The sequence below is a fragment of the Balaenoptera musculus genome, chromosome 6 (genome assembly GCF_009873245.2).
Source record: "Balaenoptera musculus isolate JJ_BM4_2016_0621 chromosome 6, mBalMus1.pri.v3, whole genome shotgun sequence".
Lineage (NCBI taxonomy): Eukaryota > Metazoa > Chordata > Mammalia > Artiodactyla > Balaenopteridae > Balaenoptera > Balaenoptera musculus.
The window spans coordinates 47,679,784-47,701,558 of NC_045790.1; the positions used below are offsets into that span (position 1 = coordinate 47,679,784).

General features: G+C 34.8%; 1 protein-coding gene across 5 annotated transcripts in view; it reads right to left on the bottom strand.

Moving 5' to 3' along the window:
• DENND4C (DENN domain containing 4C) overlaps positions 1-21,775 on the bottom strand; it is a 131,296-nt gene that overhangs the window by 24,564 nt on the left and 84,957 nt on the right. For 3 of the 5 annotated variants that reach the window (XM_036856761.1, XM_036856762.1, XM_036856763.1), the window contains 7 exons: positions 21,110-21,316; positions 16,621-16,749; positions 16,290-16,434; positions 11,056-11,178; positions 10,040-10,186; positions 6,472-7,634; positions 376-553 (listed from right to left, as the gene is read on the bottom strand). In XM_036856761.1, coding sequence (XP_036712656.1) covers positions 376-553; positions 6,472-7,634; positions 10,040-10,186; positions 11,056-11,178; positions 16,290-16,434; positions 16,621-16,749; positions 21,110-21,316 — 2,092 coding nt within the window. Of the gene's footprint in view, positions 1-375; positions 554-6,471; positions 7,635-10,039; positions 10,187-11,055; positions 11,179-15,867; positions 16,015-16,289; positions 16,435-16,620; positions 16,750-21,109; positions 21,317-21,775 lie in introns of all 5 variants that reach the window. The other 2 variants (XM_036856758.1, XM_036856759.1) reach the window with 1 other exon arrangement.

Sequence of the window (21,775 nt, forward strand, 5' to 3'; positions counted from 1 at the left end):
ATCTGATTCACCTGGAGAGTTGGTCAAAAATATACATTCTTAAGGTCCCATCCCACAGATTAAGTCTCAAAAGTTTTAACCTAGGGCTTGGATACTTGTATATACTTTTAAACAAATTCCCCAAGTGGTTCTGAGACACCCTAAAGTTTGAGAACTAATGATAGAATCCATAAATGTACACAACTAAAAATAAACTCAGTGGGTGACTACAGTACTTGTAGATCATATAAAATAAGTGATAATATGGTGTGACTATATCAGATCCTCTCAACAAATGGGGCTTACTGTGTGTGTGGTGCAGGGAGGAAGAAGTATGGGCATAAATTAAAAATTAATTTTCTATAAATTAGAAGAAAGGACGATCCTTCCCCTTACCTGGTGAGTAATGCAGTTTACCTACATCTCCACTGCTGCTGCTACTGCCAAGGCTTGTGTTGCTCTGGGTAAGTTCACTAGGGACCAGCCCTGAGATACTCGTGTTAGGTGATATATTCTCTCCTAAAATATGGTCTTCAAGGCCAGCTGGGAAGCTGTAATCTCTCTTTGTTTCCTCCTTTAATTGAAAAGAATAAAATCCCACATACATAAGTAATACCTTCCCCAATGAGAATATATTCACTCTACCCTTTTCAGAATTAAACTCATCTATAATTCTTAAATAAATCGTCATCATCATATGTTTCAAAACCATGAACTCTTTCTGTTATTTGGAATTTCTCTTCCATACTCTAAGACATTCAAGCAATGACCTATGCTTTAAGATTATGCTGTGCTCCTAGTGTATATTAGGAGTGTGGGGTTTATTCCAATATTCAAAATTATAAAATGAAGGAACTCTAGACGCTCACTATGCCCAGTGTAATCAGGGACCCCAGTCCAAGTAGAGGAGGGGCTTCCAAGAGTCAGCCAGATTGTGGTGTTGGCCCCCCTTCACATATTAGGTATGTGACCTTGCAGAAATTACTTAACTTCCATAACTTTTAATTATATTATCTGAAAAATGTGGATAATGTAAGTACATTAAAATAAGGTCGTGGTGAGAATTTTAGCTGGCAATATGATTATTCTGAGTACAACCATCATTATTAGAGGAATAAAACATGAACAAAGTTCTGAACACTGAGTTCTTAACCACTATAAGTGACTGTTGATGCTTTAGATAGAAAACATTTCAATAAGCAGTTTCCTTTTTAATTTTTGCTTTAAAGGAGAAAGACTTGTGTCTTCCTTGTTATAAAACCATATTAAAGGATTTTTAAAAATTAAATAGATATGCAAAACAGGAAATAAAACACTTATAATATCAACATCCACACAGTACAGTAAAAATCTTGATGTATATCCTTCTAGTCAAAAATATGCATACATAATACATTTTTACAAAATAGGATATTTTTAACCCATTCTTCTCATGTAGTTTATCATTAAATCTTCTACATTATTTAAATCCCTGCAACCTAATCTGATTTACTGATGTATTATTAAGAATTTAGTAAATCCTCTACTGCTTAAACATTCAGAATCCTGTAAATTTTATGAGTTACACTGCTGAATTCACTTGAGCTATTTTTACACATATCCCTAAATATTTTCTTAAATTCTGGATAAAAGTTATGAATATTTTAGACTTTTTATTCATTCCTTCACTTGAAAATATTTATTAGGTATATCCTATTTGCCTTTGCAGTCAATGGTACTAGGGCGATAGTAATGAAAAGAAAAGAAAGATTAAGATCTGCAACCACCTGGAATTTACGGTCATATATTCCAAGTCCAAATTACTCTATAGAAAGCTTTTTATTTAACACTGTTAGATAAAATTTCAAAAGTGAAGTGGCTCACACTGGTTTTTTTTTTGTTTGTTTTAAATATAATGCCAGGTTAAGATGCTTTTGAAGTTAGCTTATTTTGTCTTTCCTTAACTGACCTTCTAAGTTCTTTAAATACAAAATTTGCCCACTCCTATTTTCACAAAAAGATATTATGATTAATTCTCTTTATGATGATTTTTAAAAGGATTAGCAGTTTTTCAAAGGCTATAACAAAAGACAAGAAGGGCATTATATAATGATAAAGGGATCAATACAAAAAGAGGATCTTAAAATCATTAACATATATGCACCCAATTCAGGATCACCTAAATAAATAAAGCAAAGACACAAAGGGAGAAACTGACACTAATACAATAACAGTAGGAGACTTTAACACCCCACTGACATCAATGGACAGATCATCCAGACAGAAAATCAATAAGGTAACAGAGGTCCTAAAGGACACAATAGACGAGTTGGACTTAACTGATCTCTAAAGGACATTACATCCAAAACCAGAATACACATTCTATTCTGTAGAATGCACATTTTTCAAGTGCACATGGAACATTCACCAGGAAAGACCACATACTAAGTCACAAACAAGCCTCAAAAAATTTAAGAGGATAGAAATTACACCACGCATCTTTTCTAACCACAACAGTATGAAACTAGAAATCAACTAGAGAAAGAAAAATGGGAAAAGAACAAACACACGGAGACTAAACAACATGCTACTAAAAAACCAATGGGCCAATGCTAAAATCGATGAAATCAGAAAACACCTTGGGACAAATGAAAAGTAAAACATAACTTTATAAAACCTATGGGATCCTGCAAAAGCAGTTCTAAGAGGGAAATTCACAGTGAGACAGGCCTTCTTTCAAGAAACAAGGAAAATCTCAAACAACTTAGCCTACCACCTAAAAGAATCAGAAAAAGAAGAACAAAGCCCTAAGTCAGCAGAAGGAAGGAAATAATAAAGATCAGAGAGGAAATAAAATAGAGATAAAAAAAAAATAGAAAAAAATCAATGAAACTAAGAGCTGGTATTTTGAAAAGATAAACAAAAATGGACAAACCTCTAGCCAGGCTCACCAAGAAGAAGAGAGAGGACCCAAATAAACAAAATAAGAAATGAAAAGAGTAGAGTAGAAATAACAAATACCACAGAAATACAAAAATAACAGAATACTAAGAACATTTATATCCCAACACATCGGGCAACGTAGAAGAAATGGACAAATTTCTAGAAACATACAGCCTGCCAAGACCGAGTCAAGAAGAAATAGACAATTTGAAGAGATCAATTACTAGAAGTGAAATAGAATTGCCAATAACAAAACTACCTGCAAACAAAAGTCTAGGACCAGACAGCTTCACTGGGGAATTCTACCAAACATGTAAAGAAGAGCTAAAACCTATCCTTCTAATACTATTCCAAATTATTAAAGAGGATGAAACACTCCCAAACTCATTCTACAAGGCCACTATTACCCTGATACCAAAACCAGACAAAGATACTACAAAAAGTGTAAAGACAGACCAATATTCTTGATGAATATAGATGCAAAAATCCTCATCAAAATATTAGCAAACCAAATCAAACAACATATAAAAAGGATCATACACCATGATCAAGCTGGACTTATTCTGGGGACACAAGGATGGTTCAACATATGCAAATCCATTAATGTGGCACATGGCACTAACAAAAAGAAAGACAAAAACCACATGATCATTTCAATAGATGCCGAAAAAGTATTTGACAAAATTCAACATACATTCATCATAAGAACTCTCATCAAAGTGGGTACAGAAGGAACATATCTCAACATAATAAAGGCCATTTATGACAAACCCACAGCCAACATAATGCTCAATGGTGAAAAGATGAAAGCTTTCCTGTTAAATTAAGGAACAAGACAAGGATGCCTACTCTCACCCCTTCTATTTAACATAGTATTGGAAGTACTAGCCGAAGTTATCAAACAAGGGAAAAAAGGGTATCCAAATTGGAAGGGACTGCAGATGACATGATACTCTATACAGAGAACCCTAAAGTCCCCACCCAAAAACTTTTAGAATAAATTAATTCAGCAAGGTTGAAGGATACAAGATTAATATACAGCAATCTGTTGCATTTCTATACACTAGTAATGAAATATCAGAAAGAGAAAGTTAAAAAAAAATCCCATTTAAAACTGCATCAAAAGAAGAAAAAAACCTAGGAATAAACTTAATCAAGGAGGTTAAAGACCTACACATTGAAAACTATAAAACATTGATAAAGGAAAGTGAAAATGATTAAAAGAAATGGGAAGATATTCCCATGCTCTTGGATTGGAAGAATCAGTATTATTAAAATGGCCACACTACCCAAAGAAATCTACAGATTGCATCTCCTATCATTTTTCACAGAAATAGAATAATCCTAAAATTTATATGGAACCACAAAAGGCCCCAAATTGCCAGAGCAATCCTGAGAAAAAAAGAACAAAGCAGGAGGTATAAACCTCCCAGACCTCAGACTATACTGCAAAGCTACAGTAATCAAAACAGTGTGGTACTGGCACAAAAAAACAGATACATAGATCAATGGAACAGAACAGAGAGCCCAGAAATAAACCCACGCACCTACAATCAATTAATCTATGACAAAGGAGGCAAGAATATACAATGGAGAAAAGACAGTTTTTTCAACAAGTGGTGCTAGGAAAACTGGACGGCTACAGGTAAAACAATGGGATTAGAAAATTCCCTCACACCATATACAAAAATAAACTCAAAATGGATTAAAGACCTAAATATACAACCTGAAACCATAAAACTCCTAGAAGAGAACATAAGCAGGACACTCTTTGACATAAATCATAGCAGTATTTTTTGGATCTGTCCCCTAAGGCAAAATAAATAAAAGCAAAAATTAACAAATGGGACCTAATTAAATTTAAAAGCTTTTGCACAGCAAAGGAAGCCATCAACAAATCAAAAAGACAACCTATGGAATCAGAGAAAATATCTGCAAATGATGCAACTTACCCAAAATATACAAACAGCTGATACAGCTTAATATCAAAAAAAACAAGCAATCCAATCAAAACATGGGCAGAAGACTTGAATAGATATTTTCCCAAAGAAGACATACAGATGGCTAACAGGCACACGAAAAGATGCTCATCATGACTAATTATTCAAGAACTGCAAATCAAAACCACGAAGAGGTATCACCTCACACTTGTCAAAATGTCTATATCAAAATGTCTACAAATAACAAATGTTGGAGAGGATGTGGAGAAAAGGGAGTCCGCATACATTTTTTATGGAAGTGTAAATTGGTGCAGCCACTATGGAAGATAGTATGGAGGTTCCTTAAAAAACTAAAAATAGAACTACCATAAGATCCAGCAATTGCACTCCTGAGTATATATCCAGAAAAAAAGGAAACACTAATTCAAAAAGAGACATGTACCACAATGTTCATAGCAGCACTATGTACAATAGCCAAGACATGGAAGCAACCCAAGTGCCCATCAGCAGACGATTGGATCATGAAGATGTGATACACACATACACACACACACACACACACACTGGAATATTACTCAGCCATTAAAAAGAATGAAATATTGCCATCTGTAGCAACATGGAGAGACCTAGAGAATATTAATGCTTAGTGAAGTCAGTCAGACAGAGAAAGATAAATACTGTATGATATCATTCATATGTGGAATCTAAAAAGTCATACAAATGAATGTATATACAAAACAGAAACAGACTCAAAGAAATAGAAAACAAACTTATGGTTACCAAAGAGGAAGGGGAGAGGGACAAATTAGGGGTATGGGTTTAACAGATACAAACTACTATACATAAAATAGATAAGCAACAGGAATTTACTTTCTAGCACAGGGAATTATACCCAATATCTCATAGTAACCTATAAGGGAATATAATGTGCAAAAACTGAATCACTATGCTGTACACCTGAAACTAATACAGTATTGTAGATCAACTGAACTTCAATAAAAAGTTAGCAGTTTGGGGGACTTCCCTGGTGGTCCAGTGGGTAAGACTCTGTGCTCCCAATGCAGGGGGCCCAGGTTCGATCCCTGGTTGGGGAACTAGATTCCACATGCATGCCACAACTAAGAAATCTGCATGCCACAACTAAAGATCCCACATACCGCAACTAAACATGCCGCGACGAAGATCCCACGTGCCGCAACTAAGACCCCGTGCAGCCAAAATAAATAAATAAATAGTTAGCAGTTTTTGTTGTGCAGTATGAAATCTATTGATTAAGTTGTAGAGTGACTCCACATATCTTAAAGAGATAACACAGGTGTAAGCTATTTAAAAAGTGAAGTGCTAGGCAAATATAACATTATTAAATCAAACATTAATCATTAGTTCTTTCAAATCAATAGACTTAATGTGTTAGTTTAGACTGGGCTGTGGAATTATAAAGTAGTCCTGATATTCTATTTCTTCATTATTTATTTCCTTACATGTATGTTGAAGTCATTTCAAGAAAGTAGGATATGCATGTTTTAAAATATAAAAAAGTTACCAGAAATATCTAAATAATAATGTATATATTAAAAAATACTCCAAACATTCCAACATCAGATAGATGACACACATAAAACACTCTTACCTCATCATCTGAATAGCTGTAGGCAGATGATACAGCTACCCACATCTTACTGGCTACTGTAGCTGCTTGTTTCATACCAGATTTTAGCACATCCATCTTGGGCCCTGAGAGTATACTGTCCAGCTTTAGCCCTGACAAAGAATTTACCACAGAACCCAATGAGCCATGTGGTGAAGAACGGACCAGTGCTGATAAAGAAGCTGAACGTTCTTTATGACCTCGAGAGGGAGTTTGTTGCCTGAAACGCCCAGTAAAAGTTTTAGATCTGGACACTGCAGGGGAGCTCTTTTCACTTTCAGGACTTTCCTGTGCTGCAGGACCATGATCTAACGGTAGGCTTGATCTCCTCTCTAAAGGGTGGATAAATGCACTGGTAGTGCCAGGCTCTCTGTTTCCCTCTTCATGTAATTCCATACTAGAAGACTTGCTACCCAAGGGACTCTTTAGGTTCATATAGCTTTCAATTTCATCAGCCAGATTACGTGCAATAACTGGAGAAAACAACTTATCTTCTGAATCAGGAGTTTTTTCTCCTATACATTCAGTGGCTAAAAGTGACAAAGGATCTAGTCCAGTTTCAACATCTTCCCTCTCAATAGCTTTAGCAACACCACATAAACTACTTCTCTTATTTACTAGATCTTTGGATCCTGCTTTCAAGTCTCTGGACTGATTACTGTCATTTTGTAGGCTGTCACATGCATCCTTTGTCACAGTAGTTTTAGCTACATTTTCATCAACCACAGGTTCTATGAACTCTTGGCTTTCCTCAAGCATCTCTAGCACCGATGACGATCTGCGCTCAGAATCCCAAGTGCTTTCAGACACACGAGTCCTAGTGTCAGCTGGATGACAGCTAATACTCTCAAAGCTATGGGTTCTTGCAATATGAAGTGGAGAAGTCTTAGGACTCGTCAATGCTGCTGTGAGAATCCTGGCATCTGCTCCCATCATGATAGCCACTTCACTTGAATTCAAGTCCAAACTGCTCTTCTTAAGCAACATTCCTGCTCGACTTTCAGAACTAAAACTACAGCTTCTCTCCGGAAAATGCTTTTGTCTTTTTTCTCCTCTATCACCGTTCTTCTTGAGATTAGTAACTTCGCCAAAGACTGCATTTTCAACTGGATCTTGAGTAGAAAACAGTACATTTGATGTACTACCTAAAAAGAGAAAGTACAGTATTAAAAATAAATCTCTATTTTCTGATGTAACTTTTATAAAAATGTTTTTTTTCTAATTTTTGAAAGTGACACATACTCAGAGTAAAAGATTCAGAAAGGTAAGATGGTATACAGAAAAAGTCCAAAAATTACTCCATTCAACCCTGCCTCTCAGAGATAACATTTTAATGTATAATCTGCCTTTCATCCTCTATGCATATACACATACATTTTAAAAAAAGATCGTGCAATATATACTGTATATACCTGTATTGTTCACTAAAAGATATGACATCTATAAATAAATATACATCTATAAACATGTTTTATATTTTAAGAGTTTTATGTTCAGTTTAAGAAATATATTCCACATTAAATAGCAGACCTAAAAAGAAATAATCTCTTCTGTCTTGGGTTTCATATATCTAATTCAACAAGTATTTGCCAGGAATCTACCCTGCAGAAAGCAAATTCATAATCATAGAGAAATTATATATTTGCTATAGCCAAAGCCTTACTTCTCCAAAGTAAAAGGATCTAGAATGGAGCGCTTAGAATTGGCAAATTCCAAGAAGCCTGATAAAATCTGAATAGCCAGAATTTTTTCAGATATGTTTATTCCTTCAACAAATATCTGAATTCCTACTAGCACCCACTATGTGAGGTGCCAAGAATACAATGGAGGAAAAAACGGACATAACCCCAGCCCTCACAGAGGTCAATCTTGTTTGAGCAAGTGGAACAAAATTATGCCAGTGTCTGTAGGAACCTCCCCCAGCTTTGGGGGATGCAGGCAGTCGTTAACTCTTTGCTACCATGCAATTTTTTCCACGCCAAGACCAAAAGCTATTTCCAGTTGCATCATTAGCAGAACTTAAGTCTACCCATTCATATTTAGGATTCTCATTTGTTTTTTAAAAAGTATAATGACCTGGGAGTTTGGGGGGCAAAGTTGTCATTGATAAGATCTTTTTTTTAATCTTCCAAATTGATTTCAAGGTTCTTTTTAATATTCCAAATTGGTATCTACTAATAATCATAATCATTCCAATTAAACAGAATAATAAGCATTTAGAGATATTTTTAAAGCATTTAAGGGAATTAAATTAGCCTATTTTATAACTCCGAAGTTTGTACCTGCTTTGAAAACTTTTACCAATATTTGAGAAAAGATCTTTGCAAATTTACTGGTTCTCATATCATTTCTAGGAAATTTAGTGTCACATTTTATTCAATTTTAAAATAATATTGACTGTTTGATATATTGGCAAAAGCCTCATTACCACCTCCTCTTTTCTTAATAGAATAAATCTTCCTACATCAAAATGTAACATGGAAATAAGATCAATAAAAAGAGAAGAAAATGCACCAGTCCCCAGACCATGTCCATTTCAATATTCTAAGAAGATTCTAAACCTCTGATGAAGAAAACTCTACCCTCCTTTTTTTTTTTTTTTTAAACCTGCTATCAATAGGTTGGGAAAATGGGATAAACAATATATATATCAATTATTTTTTTCAAAAAACATGTAGCTCCACCTCATTAGCAAAACACTACCCCCTCACCCCCTGTAAAATAACCGAACTTGGTATCACAATAAAAAAAAAAAACAACTTTAGGAATAACGAGTATTTCCACATTGACTTAAAAAGCTGAGCAAATTAATTTCCATAAAGTCATACAATAGATACACTTACAGATAGACAGCTGACTTTAGGGAAGTGAATTGTAGCTACTACTAACAAAAGGCAAATGACACAGGCCAATTTCATTGTCTTTTAAAATCATACACTTAGACGTATGCCTTAAGGGTACTTGGGAGGACTACACATAATTGAAGGCAGTAAACTCAAATTCATGGGAGTCACACACAACAGTTATTCATTACAAATACTTAACCATAAATAGAAAGTGGCTCAGGGTACCTAGAATAATTGGGCAAAAATTAAAGACCCGCTGGTATTTTTGTGCAGAATGTTAAGTGATGTGAATCTTTTTCTTCCATTTCCCTTCAGGCTTAGGAATTACCCTGCCACACACAAGCCCTTTGGAATTTGACCACATAACTGCCTCTCTGTTCAGGATGAATATAGCAGGCCCGTCCTACAGTCCTCTCTCATTATCAACCATAGGAAAGGAGGACGGAACTCAGAACAAGCACTATAATAAGAAAAGGTATTCCAAATAACAACTAAACACACTTAATACCCTTCCTTTTAAAAATGAATTATCTTTAAATAACTATTTTAATTTCTTCTTTAGCACATTTATAGGATTCAGCTTACTTCTGGCTCTTTAGCATGTTCATTACAATTAAGTTAGCAATTTATAATGTCATTAAAGACACACGTGTACCTATAGAAGTGTATTTTAAATATGTAATAACCAATATGTAAAGACTCACCAGTGCTACTTTTCCTGCCGTTGACATCAAATATACCAGATGGAACTTTCACAATACTGCTGCCCCATGCAGGAGGTTCAGTAGGACTCTGGGGCTCTGCACTAGGTGGTGAATGTTTGGCCACAACAGCAGAGACATCGCATACCTCTGGGAAAAAATATTTGGATGTTATCATTCCTATTTTTGCCAGTATTGAACAGAAACAAAGTATTTTTTTTTAATATATTTTATGTACTTTTTCTCTAAGTGGGGGTGAATACTTTTTCTCTATTTTATTACTGATTTATTTTATGCCATAAATCTTGCCAGTACTAACTGAAATAAATGCTTTAACATTCATAATCCTAACTTGAGCATTCCTGAGCGAATAAATTAAGACTTTGGCCTTCTGTCACACTCCTCATCACTTGTCAAGTAGGAGAGGGGCTTTCTTCTGCATAATTCTAGAGCATAAAGTAAGTGACATCGTTAAAGAAAGTGTACTTTTTTGTAAGAGGATAGGAAGAACATCGTATTATCAAAAAGCCAAAATATTCCTCCATATTTCCTTAAAATGGCTACTACAAATCATTTCTCATTTCTATCTCAATGAGTCCCCTAAAAAAAGGAAAACTACACAGTCTGTATTGGAACCTAGAAATGAAAAATATCGACTTAGATATTTGAAGGACTTCTAGTGAAAGAGCATTTTAAAATAAAAGGTACACTGGAATACAAGTTTGATGACTAAGAGTTTAGTCCTGGTTCTGTCACCAAGTAGTTATTTAACACTGGCAAATGAATACCTTGATGGGTTGCAGTTTCCTACAAAGTTGAGGGCTGACCTACAGAGTCTCTAAAGATCTCTTAAATTCTAAAATTCAGAGACTACCAAAAATCTATCATATATAAGAGTACATAGTATCTTATAAGCCCAGACTTTACATTTCTGGAAATTATCACCAAAATTATCAAATAAGACTTTTAATTAATATAGGTATTTTTCTAAGTAAAGCTAGTAAATATCAGTACTTAACCTTCTGTTGGCACTTTTGTTTTAGTTATCAAGTCTCCTGATAATTGTTCTTCAGGCACATGAATTTCTGCATCATCCTTTATAAGTTCATCCTTAGACCCATAGCCTTGGTCAGACTGACCACCTGTTAAAAAGAATGTAGGCTGACATATGAATGTTTTCATATATTTATAGTCCAGCTATAAAATGTCAAAAGGAAATTCCACCAACCTACACAATTAAACTTGTAAAAAAAAGAAGAGAAGAAAGCTCATGAAGCACACAAAACATTTTACAACAATGGTAAGAAGCAAAGAACAGCAGAAACAGGAACATCAAAGACTAAAAACCATTACACACTTGGAAGCAGTGAATCTTAATTTAATTTCCTTATCTATAAATTAGTAGATTTGGATAAGATGTTTTGAAAGTTTCTTTTGGAGTGCATCTACAGAATGCTACCTTCTGTGTAAGAAAGAAGTGGAAATAAAACAAACATATATCTGCTTACTTTTGCAAAAAGAAATGCAGGAATAATAAACCAGAAAACAATAAAACTGGTTACCTACAAGGGATGGGGGGAAATAGGATGGAAGGGATCAAGAGAGAGGAAACTTCTCTAAATATGGTTATCATATTGTTTTTATTTTTGGAAATGTATTAACTTCTACATGTACAAAAACTTAAATCAACAAAGCTGAGGGCCAGGGTGTAACTAAAACTGAATGCACACGGAAACAAACAAAACCAATTGTTTATGAATAAGACGATCACACTGAAAGGATGGGGGAGGACTAATGTAATGTGTAACTTTTAACACATTATTTTGAGTATATACCCTAGTCATGGGGGATAACAGTCAAATCCTAAACTCCTTAGGTTTATTTCTCACAGGGGAATGGGTATAGCAATTCTGAAATTATATTATGTGCACTGTAGGACTGAGCAAATGAGTAAATGTGATGATGTTGGGAGCCAAGATTCTTACTGTGGAAGAAGAGAGATTTTTAAAAAGTGAAATGAAGGAAGGCAAAGAAAAACCTGTGGGGCTGATTTGGAATTAGAAGTATTTCTAAAATACATACACATTTTTTCTACCTCTGCTGAAAAAGTCTAGAACGACAACACCCTGGAGGGAGTAAGCATTTCTAGAGCCCAGACCTTCGTTTCTAAAATCCTTGAAGAAAAGGCTGATTCCAGAGCTCAGTCAGGGAAGGTAGAAGAATGAGCCAGGAATGTTTTGTTATGCAAGAAAGCAAGTGCTCAAAAACATGAGAGGACATCTCTAAAGAACATTCAAAAGAATATTATCTTATAAATGTGAGGGGACGATAGAGTTGGCAAAATCACCACCTTATAGCCATCACAGTAAAGACTGGTTCAGACAAGAATCATCAATGGATGATAAATTTAAAAGAGAAAGTGTGATGAAAAAGAAGATATTGTTGCATAGTCTCAGTGTCTCTTCACAAATAGCTTATTATCTGCAAGGGGGATAATGGTAACTAATAGAAACCGAACACTGACATCAAGTGATCAAAATTAACATTACCAATGAGGGGCAGACAGACATTGTGTGCCTCTGGGTTGTGATAATCTCAGAAGGATTTAACATAATTTTTGTAGAAGAGCCATGGATGCATAACCTAATCTAATCACAGGGAAACATCAGACAAACTCAAATTTGGCAGCATTCCACAAAATAACTGGACTTATTCTTCATAAAGGTCAAGGTTATGGAAGACAAAGAAAAGGTGGGGAACTGTGCCTGGTTAAAGGAGACTAAAGAGGAGTTAAAGTACCACAAAGGACATTATAGCTGACAACACTGGAATACAGACTATACATTAAAGGAGTAGAATAATGTTTTCCTGAATTTGGAAACGATACTGTGGTTATGTAAGAGCAAATACCACTGAAGTATTAAGAGGTAAAAGGGCAAGATGTATGCAATCTACTCTCACATAATTTAGGGGAAAAAAGTGCATGTGTACAGAAAGAAACTGATAAAGCAGATGTGTCAAACTAAAAGTGAATGAATCTAAATAAAAGTTATTCAAGAGTTCTTTGTACTATTCTTGAAACATTTAATAAGTTTAAAATTATTTCAAAATAGTTTTTTAAAAGTCTATTTTGGCTTTAATGTTCTATCATTTAAAACTGAAATAAAGGCAAGTTACTAGGGGATCATTATAAAGGATGTCAGTGAAAAACACATAAAACAAAAAATATAGTGCCTTCCACTGTCTACCACTTTTTATTTTTTTCACTTTCTACCACTTTTTAAACTGCCATTCAAACTTTGGGTTTGCCATATAACAAAAGAATTAAGCTTTAAAGAAAACTGCTATTTAGATAACCAACAAGGACCTGCTATATAGCACAGGGAACTATACTCAATATTTTGTAATAACCTATAAGGGAAAAGAATCTGAAAAAGAATATGTGTGTATGTGTGTATGTGTATATAACTGAATCACTGTACACCTGAAATTAACACAATACTGTAAATCTACTGTACTTCGATTAAAAAAAAATTTTTTTTTAATTAAAAAAAAATACTGGGCTTCCCTGGTGGCGCAGTGGTTGAGAATCTGCCTGCTAATGCAGGGGACATGGGTTCGAGCCCTGGTCTGGGAAGATCCCACATGCCACGGAGCAACTGGGCCCGTGAGCCACAACTACTGAGCCTGCGCGTCTGGAGCCTGTGCTCCGCAACAAGAGAGGCCGCGATAGTGAGAGGCCCGTGCACCGCGATGAAGAGTGGCCCCCACTTGCCGCAACTAGAGAAAGCCCTCGCACAGAAACGAAGACCCAACACAGCCATAAATAAATAAATAAATAAATAAATAAATAAATAAATAAAAAATACTGCTATTTAGAATGACTTCTTTTAGTCTTTTTTTTTTTTTATTGGCCCCCCTCAGAAAGTCTGGTAAAGCATTATGGTGCCATGAAATGGACACTAGACTGGGAACTGAGTAAACTGATTAAACCCAGATATGCCCTCAACAAGCTAAGTGACTCAGTATCAGGTACTAAGTGGAAAGATTCTGTGAGATAATCCTTAATGAAAAGAGTAACTTAAGCATCTGGGCTGGAAGTCTCCAAAAATATCAGATGACATCACCAGAAACTCTACAGAGACACATAATCACTGTAAATTCAGTATCAGAGCTTCAGTCATTTGAAATGTAGCTTAAAAGAAATATATGAAAAAGGGATCTGAAGTTTCTTCCCCAACTGGGGAATATGGAATCTTTATGCAGTTTCCCAGAATTACTAGTAAATCGGTTTTTTTCCATTAAAGGAGACAAGTTTAAAAATCCAGAGGGATAAGGAGAGTGTTTATCTATTATTATTATGATTATTAGTGAAATGGTTTCATACCACAAATTATTTTCTTGATTTTCCATAAATGAAATCTATTTATTCTATAAGCAGTAGGAAAAAAATACAGGAGGAAATAAAATAAGGTGGTTTTCAAATGAAAGTCTCATGAAAATTCCTACATGTTGAAAGAAATTTAATTTACAAACAGGATTGTAACTTACAGCTTTATGTTGACTTTCACCAATTTATACATGCTTCTGTAATTATGGGAATAGTTTTTAGCACAAGAATCAGCAGATCAGTTTTAGCAAGCAAAAACCGCCTTAACAGCTGGAATACTGAAATCTTTAACGCTCATGAAACTATTTGACTCAATGATGCTACAAACCACCCTCAAAATAAGAATTGTAGCAAGGCATAGCATATTTTCAATTAAGATAACAAATATGCTTTGCAAATTGATCATAAAGTGTTAGTTGGGTATTTTCAGTAGTATGTATATGATTACACATATCTGAAGGAGAAAAAGCCAAGAAAACTAAAATTGCTTTCCACTTGCAACAGTACTTAAAATATAACAAAAGGCCTCTCCCCCACCCTTGCATGTCTGCAAAATTTAACCTAATAAATGGGAAATTACCTGAAGTGGTTAACATTCAAGGGTAGAATTAATGCACACGTGTATCCATAGCTTCACGTCACACAAGTCTGTCTGCACCCCACACCATGACAGCCAAGGACAAATGCAGCACCAAGAAACAGCACAGAGCAAAAAGCAGAGCAACAAAGAGCAGAGAAAAGGAAACTTCAGTCATTGAGACAAGTTCATCAGATGAAGCACAGGAATTAGATTCAGAATTCTTTTTAAAGAAAAGCTTGAGATATTAACAATAACAACAAAAAAGAAAAACAGAGAAGGATGTGCAACACACACATGTCTGCTCAACATGCTACTTTAATTAAGCTTATTTCTAACTTCAGAGGACAGAGATTATGCCCATAGCTTTGTATGTAAAAGTAGCTTCAGTAGTTTCTCAGATTTTAAAAAGTGTCATTTAAAGTAATGACTATGCAAAGAATACGTTTTTCTCGTGGTGTGTGACTTATTTTCTTCCCTCTTTAATATTCATAATCTCAAATCTTTACTAAATATTATCCACTTAATGAAAAAAAGATTTGCAACTGTGTCACTAACAGTCAAGTTCCTCAGCTCACAATTCCTAACAATTATATCGTATACTTTCACAAATTAATGATGAACGAACACAAAGAAGTACCATGTAAGAGCCTTTTGCACAGCACTCCCAAGTTTATTTTATACTATAGGAAGTAAGAGAAGTGATCTGCAATCAGAGGTGTACTTTCTCCCCTTATTTATGTATGGTATTTTTTAGGTATTCATATTGCACAAACTTGAGAGAGGAAGGTAAAAGTTTTTTTAAAAAATGGAAGACTTAACAGGAGAGTAAGTGAAGGGTTAGTAAAATCCAGATTTTAGTACCTGTGCTAGAGTGATTATCAGTGGAATCAAGCCTGATTAAATCTCTGACGAAGACTGCGTGCTCCCCACTGTTAGCATCATTAGAACTATCCACACTACCGTGGCTCACCGTGTCCCCATCACTTCCACCTGTGGCATTTTGAGGAGCTAAAGATAAGGACAACAGCAGTTCAATAACTCACGCACTGGTAATCTCTGAAACTAAACACGAGTGACTCACAGTTCATTTAAAGTTGCAGAATACTTTCTAAATTTGTGAGAGAAGAAAATAATTTTGGACTAAGGCAACCTCTATCTTTAGTAGTATATGAAAATATCAACTAGAATTTCATTTACGTTTTCTGCCTCATATAAGTAAAAATTCACATGTCTATAAAGCTTATGGTTCAGCAAGAAAGCGTCTTTCCAACCACATTTATTACCTGATAGTGAGGAGACCTGTGACTTTTGCACGGTATTTTTAAGTGGCTGCCTAAATTGTGCCAAGCCACGTACCACATTCCGTACCTTCATCCATAAGAAGATACCACTGCGGGTACTGCTAGGCCACGGGCTCTCCAAAACTACCTAAAGGTAAAATAAAGGTTAAAATAATCTTTATTAGGAATATTTGAATTTTTAAAAAATACATACACATATAATATATACAAAAAGAATTCTACCCCAAAACGTCTAAGTTTCTTAAATAAAAGGCATAATAAATTTATCAATCTTAATAAGCAGCATATATTGCCTAATGTCAGTCCTACTTACCTTATTATAATAGCCATAAGTAATAGCATTTGGCTTTATTTTAGCAGTTTTCATTTCAAATAAAACTCTCACTGCTAAGACAGGATGACCCCAAAGTCCACAAAGCTGCATTACTACTCGATAGCACACCTAACAAAAAATAACATCAAAGCATTAATAGTTAGCATATTAGTCTGTGACTTGTAGAGATTTTTAAATGACTTTACTCAATTCTTCTTTTCAAAGTTATTAAGCAATAGTTATTACTATTTTCTCCTTTGTTCTGGTGTGAGAGTCTCGGTAAACTATTTTTTAAACCTATTCATTAATGGAAGTACCAGCATTATTAACTTTTCCACATAAGACCTATGGGCACGTGTGCCATTTGTTTCAGTAACTAAGTTTACACAAAGAAAACAACTATTATTTTCCATAATATGAGAAGGAATTCATTTTTAAAATCAAGCATGATTAAAATAGCTCTCTCCCAAATCATGTTCCATATTTTATGCCAAAGGAATTAAAAGCAGCACCTCCAGAATGCCTACATGACAAAAAGGATTCTATGAACCCGTGTCTTAAAAAAAGTATGAGAAGAAAGTTAAAAACACTGTAATATTATTAGCAAAGGCTTTTCTGAGAATATGTGTTTACTGAAGAGGGCTAGATTTGATCAGAAGAGGACGACTCAGTGGGGAACTCCTAAAAGTTAGAATGTCACATTTGGAAGACAACAGTAGAAACCATAAAGAATGAAACAGGAATCTCATGGATCCCTGGCAAAGAGGTGAGCCAGTTTACAGGACTAGTGAACACGGCAGCCAAAGACTACTATAGCTTAATCTGAGAATAAGAAAATATACATAAAAAAGATACTCTTCTTGGGACTTGTAAAATGTCCTCTGTTTATAACAGAGCTGTTTAACAACTGTGAGTACCATAAAGCCAAGTTGCACTCTATACTAAGGGGGAAAGTATAAAGATTTGAGAAAGGATATTTTATTCAAGAGATGAAGTAGCGAAAGAGATGTGAAGAGGCAGAGGATCATAAAGATGAGTACTATAAAGCTGGAAATGGAGAGTTTAATTTAGGAGCAGAGGAGTTCAGAAACTGTTAGAGCAACTTCATAAATGACTAGGTTAAAGAAGTGTTAGGAAACTACATAAATTAGGAACAAATGGGAGAACTAGGTAAGATGTATGACGCGATTAAGAAGAACCTGGCACAAGAGTTCTTCAAATATCTGAAGAGTTGTCACTTGAAAGAACCAGTAAACAGCTTCTGCAGTCCCAAAAAAGCCGCAGGGAGGTGGAACTGAACTCAGCATAAAACACAAACTTTCTAACAAAGCCAACTCAAGCACAGGCAAGGTCCCATATATTACAGTCTTTCAACATCTCAGGTTTAGGTTGAAGTTTTACTAAAATATCTTCAAGTCCTATTCAACTCTAAGATTCTATGAGCCATGAAGAAGTAAATCACTTTCTATGTCAAATTGGGATTAATCTAAAATTTTCCAAAACCATTCTCGACAATTAATTTATTCTGAAGTCTACAAAGTATTCCTCCAAACTTCCAGGCTTACCGGTGTAAGAGCCAGGCATCAAACTAAAGAAACAGTAATAATGCCAGGGATATAATTTTTTAATTGCAGTATTTTGTTGCCTACAACATGATACCTTTTGGATATCTATGTTAGATAAAAGATGGCCACAGAATCTTCGCTACTCCTCCCGTGAGAGGTCTATGTCCCTTCCCCCTGAATTGAGAGGGAAAGCCTCTGACATTACATGACCAATAGAATTTGCCTGAAGTGACAACTGTACCAGTTTCCTGGCTTAAGCCTTAAGAAAGGTCACTTTCCACTTCCTCTGTCTTGAAACAAATGCTCTTGGAGTGCTAAGCTATCATGGGAAAAGCCCAAGTACCACATGGAGAGGTCTGAGACTACATGGAGGAAGAGGGGTCCACCTGAGCCCAGCCTTCCAGATAACCTTGCCAAGGTACCTGGCTGGCATGTGAGTTAAGCCGTCTTGGACCTTCCAGACCAGCTAGCAACTGATTACAACCAAGTGATTCTAAGTAATACAATGTGGAGCAGAAAAATCACCTCAAATTCTTCCTGGATTTTCAGCAAATAAAATAATAAGATTTAATAAAATGGTTATTTTAAGCCACTAAGTTCTGGGGTGGTTTGTTACTCAGCAATGTACAACAATATCTATATGAATAGACTGATGAGACAAGGTAAGAATAAGCTTGACACAAACATTTCATTTCCATTAAAAATTTAATAAATAGTATTAAAAGCAAAACACATGATACATTTTAACTTTAATTTAGCCTACATGGCATATGCTATTTCTGGGTCTTTACTAGTTTTCTTTAAAAATCTACGTTATTACAACTTCTGCAAACATAACATGTAGAACACAAAGCTGTCAAAACATTAAGCATATGAATGAGACAGTGGGTTCTAATGGAGTATGAACCTAAAAATCAAAACCACTTACTTGCTAGGTGGCCTTATGTGTGTGTCATTTCATCTAAGTTTCAAATTTATTTCTTTGTAAAATGTAGCTAATATATAATTGCCTCATAGAGTTGCTGGGAATACCAAAGGAAATAATGTACATAAAAATACTGTGAAAATTTTAATGTGCTATTCTATGTGTAATCAATAAACAAATAAAATGCATCAAATATGCCAAGCAAATATGCATCCTTAAGTTTTAAAATAAAGAAACATTTCTTTCTTCCAGTTGTAGAGATGTAATTACTTCAGGTGACTACAAATCTGTCAATATAACTTGTTAGAAGTAGGAATACAACAAATTAACCTCCAGATTTTTAAGCCTCCTATCAGAGTGTTTATTGGGAAAATAGTCTAAAAAACTTTTTTAGCTTACTAGTCATAATTGCTACATGTTAGAAAATAGGAGAATGTAATTACTTGTAACAAAGACTATGTAGAACCTTAATATCTATAGAGGAGATTACTTTTCAGGCAATTTGTCTTATGAACTTATCAAAGAAACTTAATCAAGTATTGTGCTTTGAGTTTAGAGTGCAGTAACAAAAGTAATACTCGCTCTCTCATAGAGCATATTTTAAAGCACTTTAAAAATATTCTGTGCTTGCACAAAGTTAAAGCACATCTTAAAATATATCTTAGATATATTATCTTAGATATACCTTAGATATATCTCTATCAGAATAAGTTTTTTAAAACATTAAAATGTATGAGGTACAAAACACTAATTTTGATCAAGCACTTTTAATTTCCAAATAGTTTTATAAACATCAGATGAGAGAAAATGTGATCAAATGTGAGAATGGATATTTTACTTGTTTTATAACTTTATCTTTTCATTTGAAAAGTTTTTAAAAACATACAGATAATACTTAGAGAAAAATGAGTTTTAGTGTGCTCACAAGCATTATCAAATCTTAATAACGTACATGCTTTATCAGTTTCAGATCTTTTTTATTTTAGAAGAGGAGAAAATTGCAGTTATTGCTGAAGCCTATAATGTGCCCCTCCTCAATCGCATTTCTCTTCTAACCTCGTGCTCTCTCCTTCTCCCCAAACACCCATTACTCTGAATTTTTATTCCAACTGCATTTTAAATTCTAATCCAGTTCTAAATAATCATTTTAGTTATTTTAACACCAAAAGTAACCTTTAAAGGGAAAAACAGCAAAGAGAAGAGCTAAATAAGTAACTCAGTTTCTTCAGCCGTTAGTTGGATAATAATACCACTACCTATCTCTGAGGATGGTTCTGAGGCTTAAGAGATGTAGCACACTGTTCACTGAGCGCTTACTATCAGCCAGGTACTCGTCTAGGAACACTATGTACATTAACTGATTTAACTGTCAAATTAACCATTTGAGGATAGGAACTAAATATCATTATATACCTCAGGGGGGCAATTTTATCCCCCAGGTGACACCTGGCAATGTCTGCAGACATTTTTGATTGCATGGAGCTACTGGCATCTAGTGCACAGAGGCCAGGGATGCTGTTAAACATCCTACCATGTACAGGACAGGACCCCACAATAAAAAATGATGTGGGCCAAAATGGCAACGGTGCCAAGGTTGAGAAACTCAGACCTCCATTTTCAGATACATAATCTGAAACACAGATAGGTTACGTAACTCACCTAGGACACAGGTCCTAAGTGGAGAGCCACTTACTAAAGGCCTATTTGCTTCCTAATAAAGTTATCTTAAGAATAAAATTAAGTCAATATTTTTTTCTATTTATCAAGGGCAAACAATCTGGTCTAAGGAAGTCAGTCTCTGCTGCATTTTAAAGCAGTAATTTTTAAATAAATTTATTTTAAAATAATAAGTATTAGCTCTATGAAACAGTATAACAATTTTACCTTTCCTACTTAATGAAAATATTCGAGGATACTGGAAAGCAACTCAGACCTAAATTTTCTTAAAAATACAAATAAAATTTATCGTAGTAACAATAACCCAATTTGTTATACTTGCCTCATCTAGAGGATCCACATCTGTTTTCCTCATCTTAATAAGTACATCATATGCCTGCTGAAGTGCTCTGACCTTAGGATGAGAAACTCTAACATAGGCTGGGAGACAAATAAACCATAAACTGTAACAGTGACTGAAGAGACACTTGGCCCATTGTGGTGGATTTGTATAACATCTCTTTGCCAGCTTATGAGCTGTTTTTATCTCCTAGAAAGAGAATAAATAAAACATCATGACATTCACTAAAATTCATTAGTATGACAGGAAAAGTGAGAAGTAAAAGGAAGAGAGGAATTTAATGTAATATCTGACTCTAAAATCAAGCATTTCATAGTTTTGCTTTTGTGAATGGCTTCCTACTTAGTGCCCCATGGTTCTTTCTATAGAAGCACTTTATACTGTATTTTAACTATTTGGCAAGCAGGTGTCTCCTAATAGACTAGAAATTCCTTAAAAGCAGAGATCATTCATATTATTATAATACAATGGGTAATTAAGTGTCCCTCACACAGAAGGCACTCATATGTTTGACGAATGAAAGGGATTTCATTTATAGCTTATAGTTCTATAGAATCATTCTTGAAAAGTCAAGAGTCTTCTCACTCTTCCCCCTGAAAAAAGTTTAAGATGCCCTAGGCTATTCCCCACCAAGATTTCCACTCTACC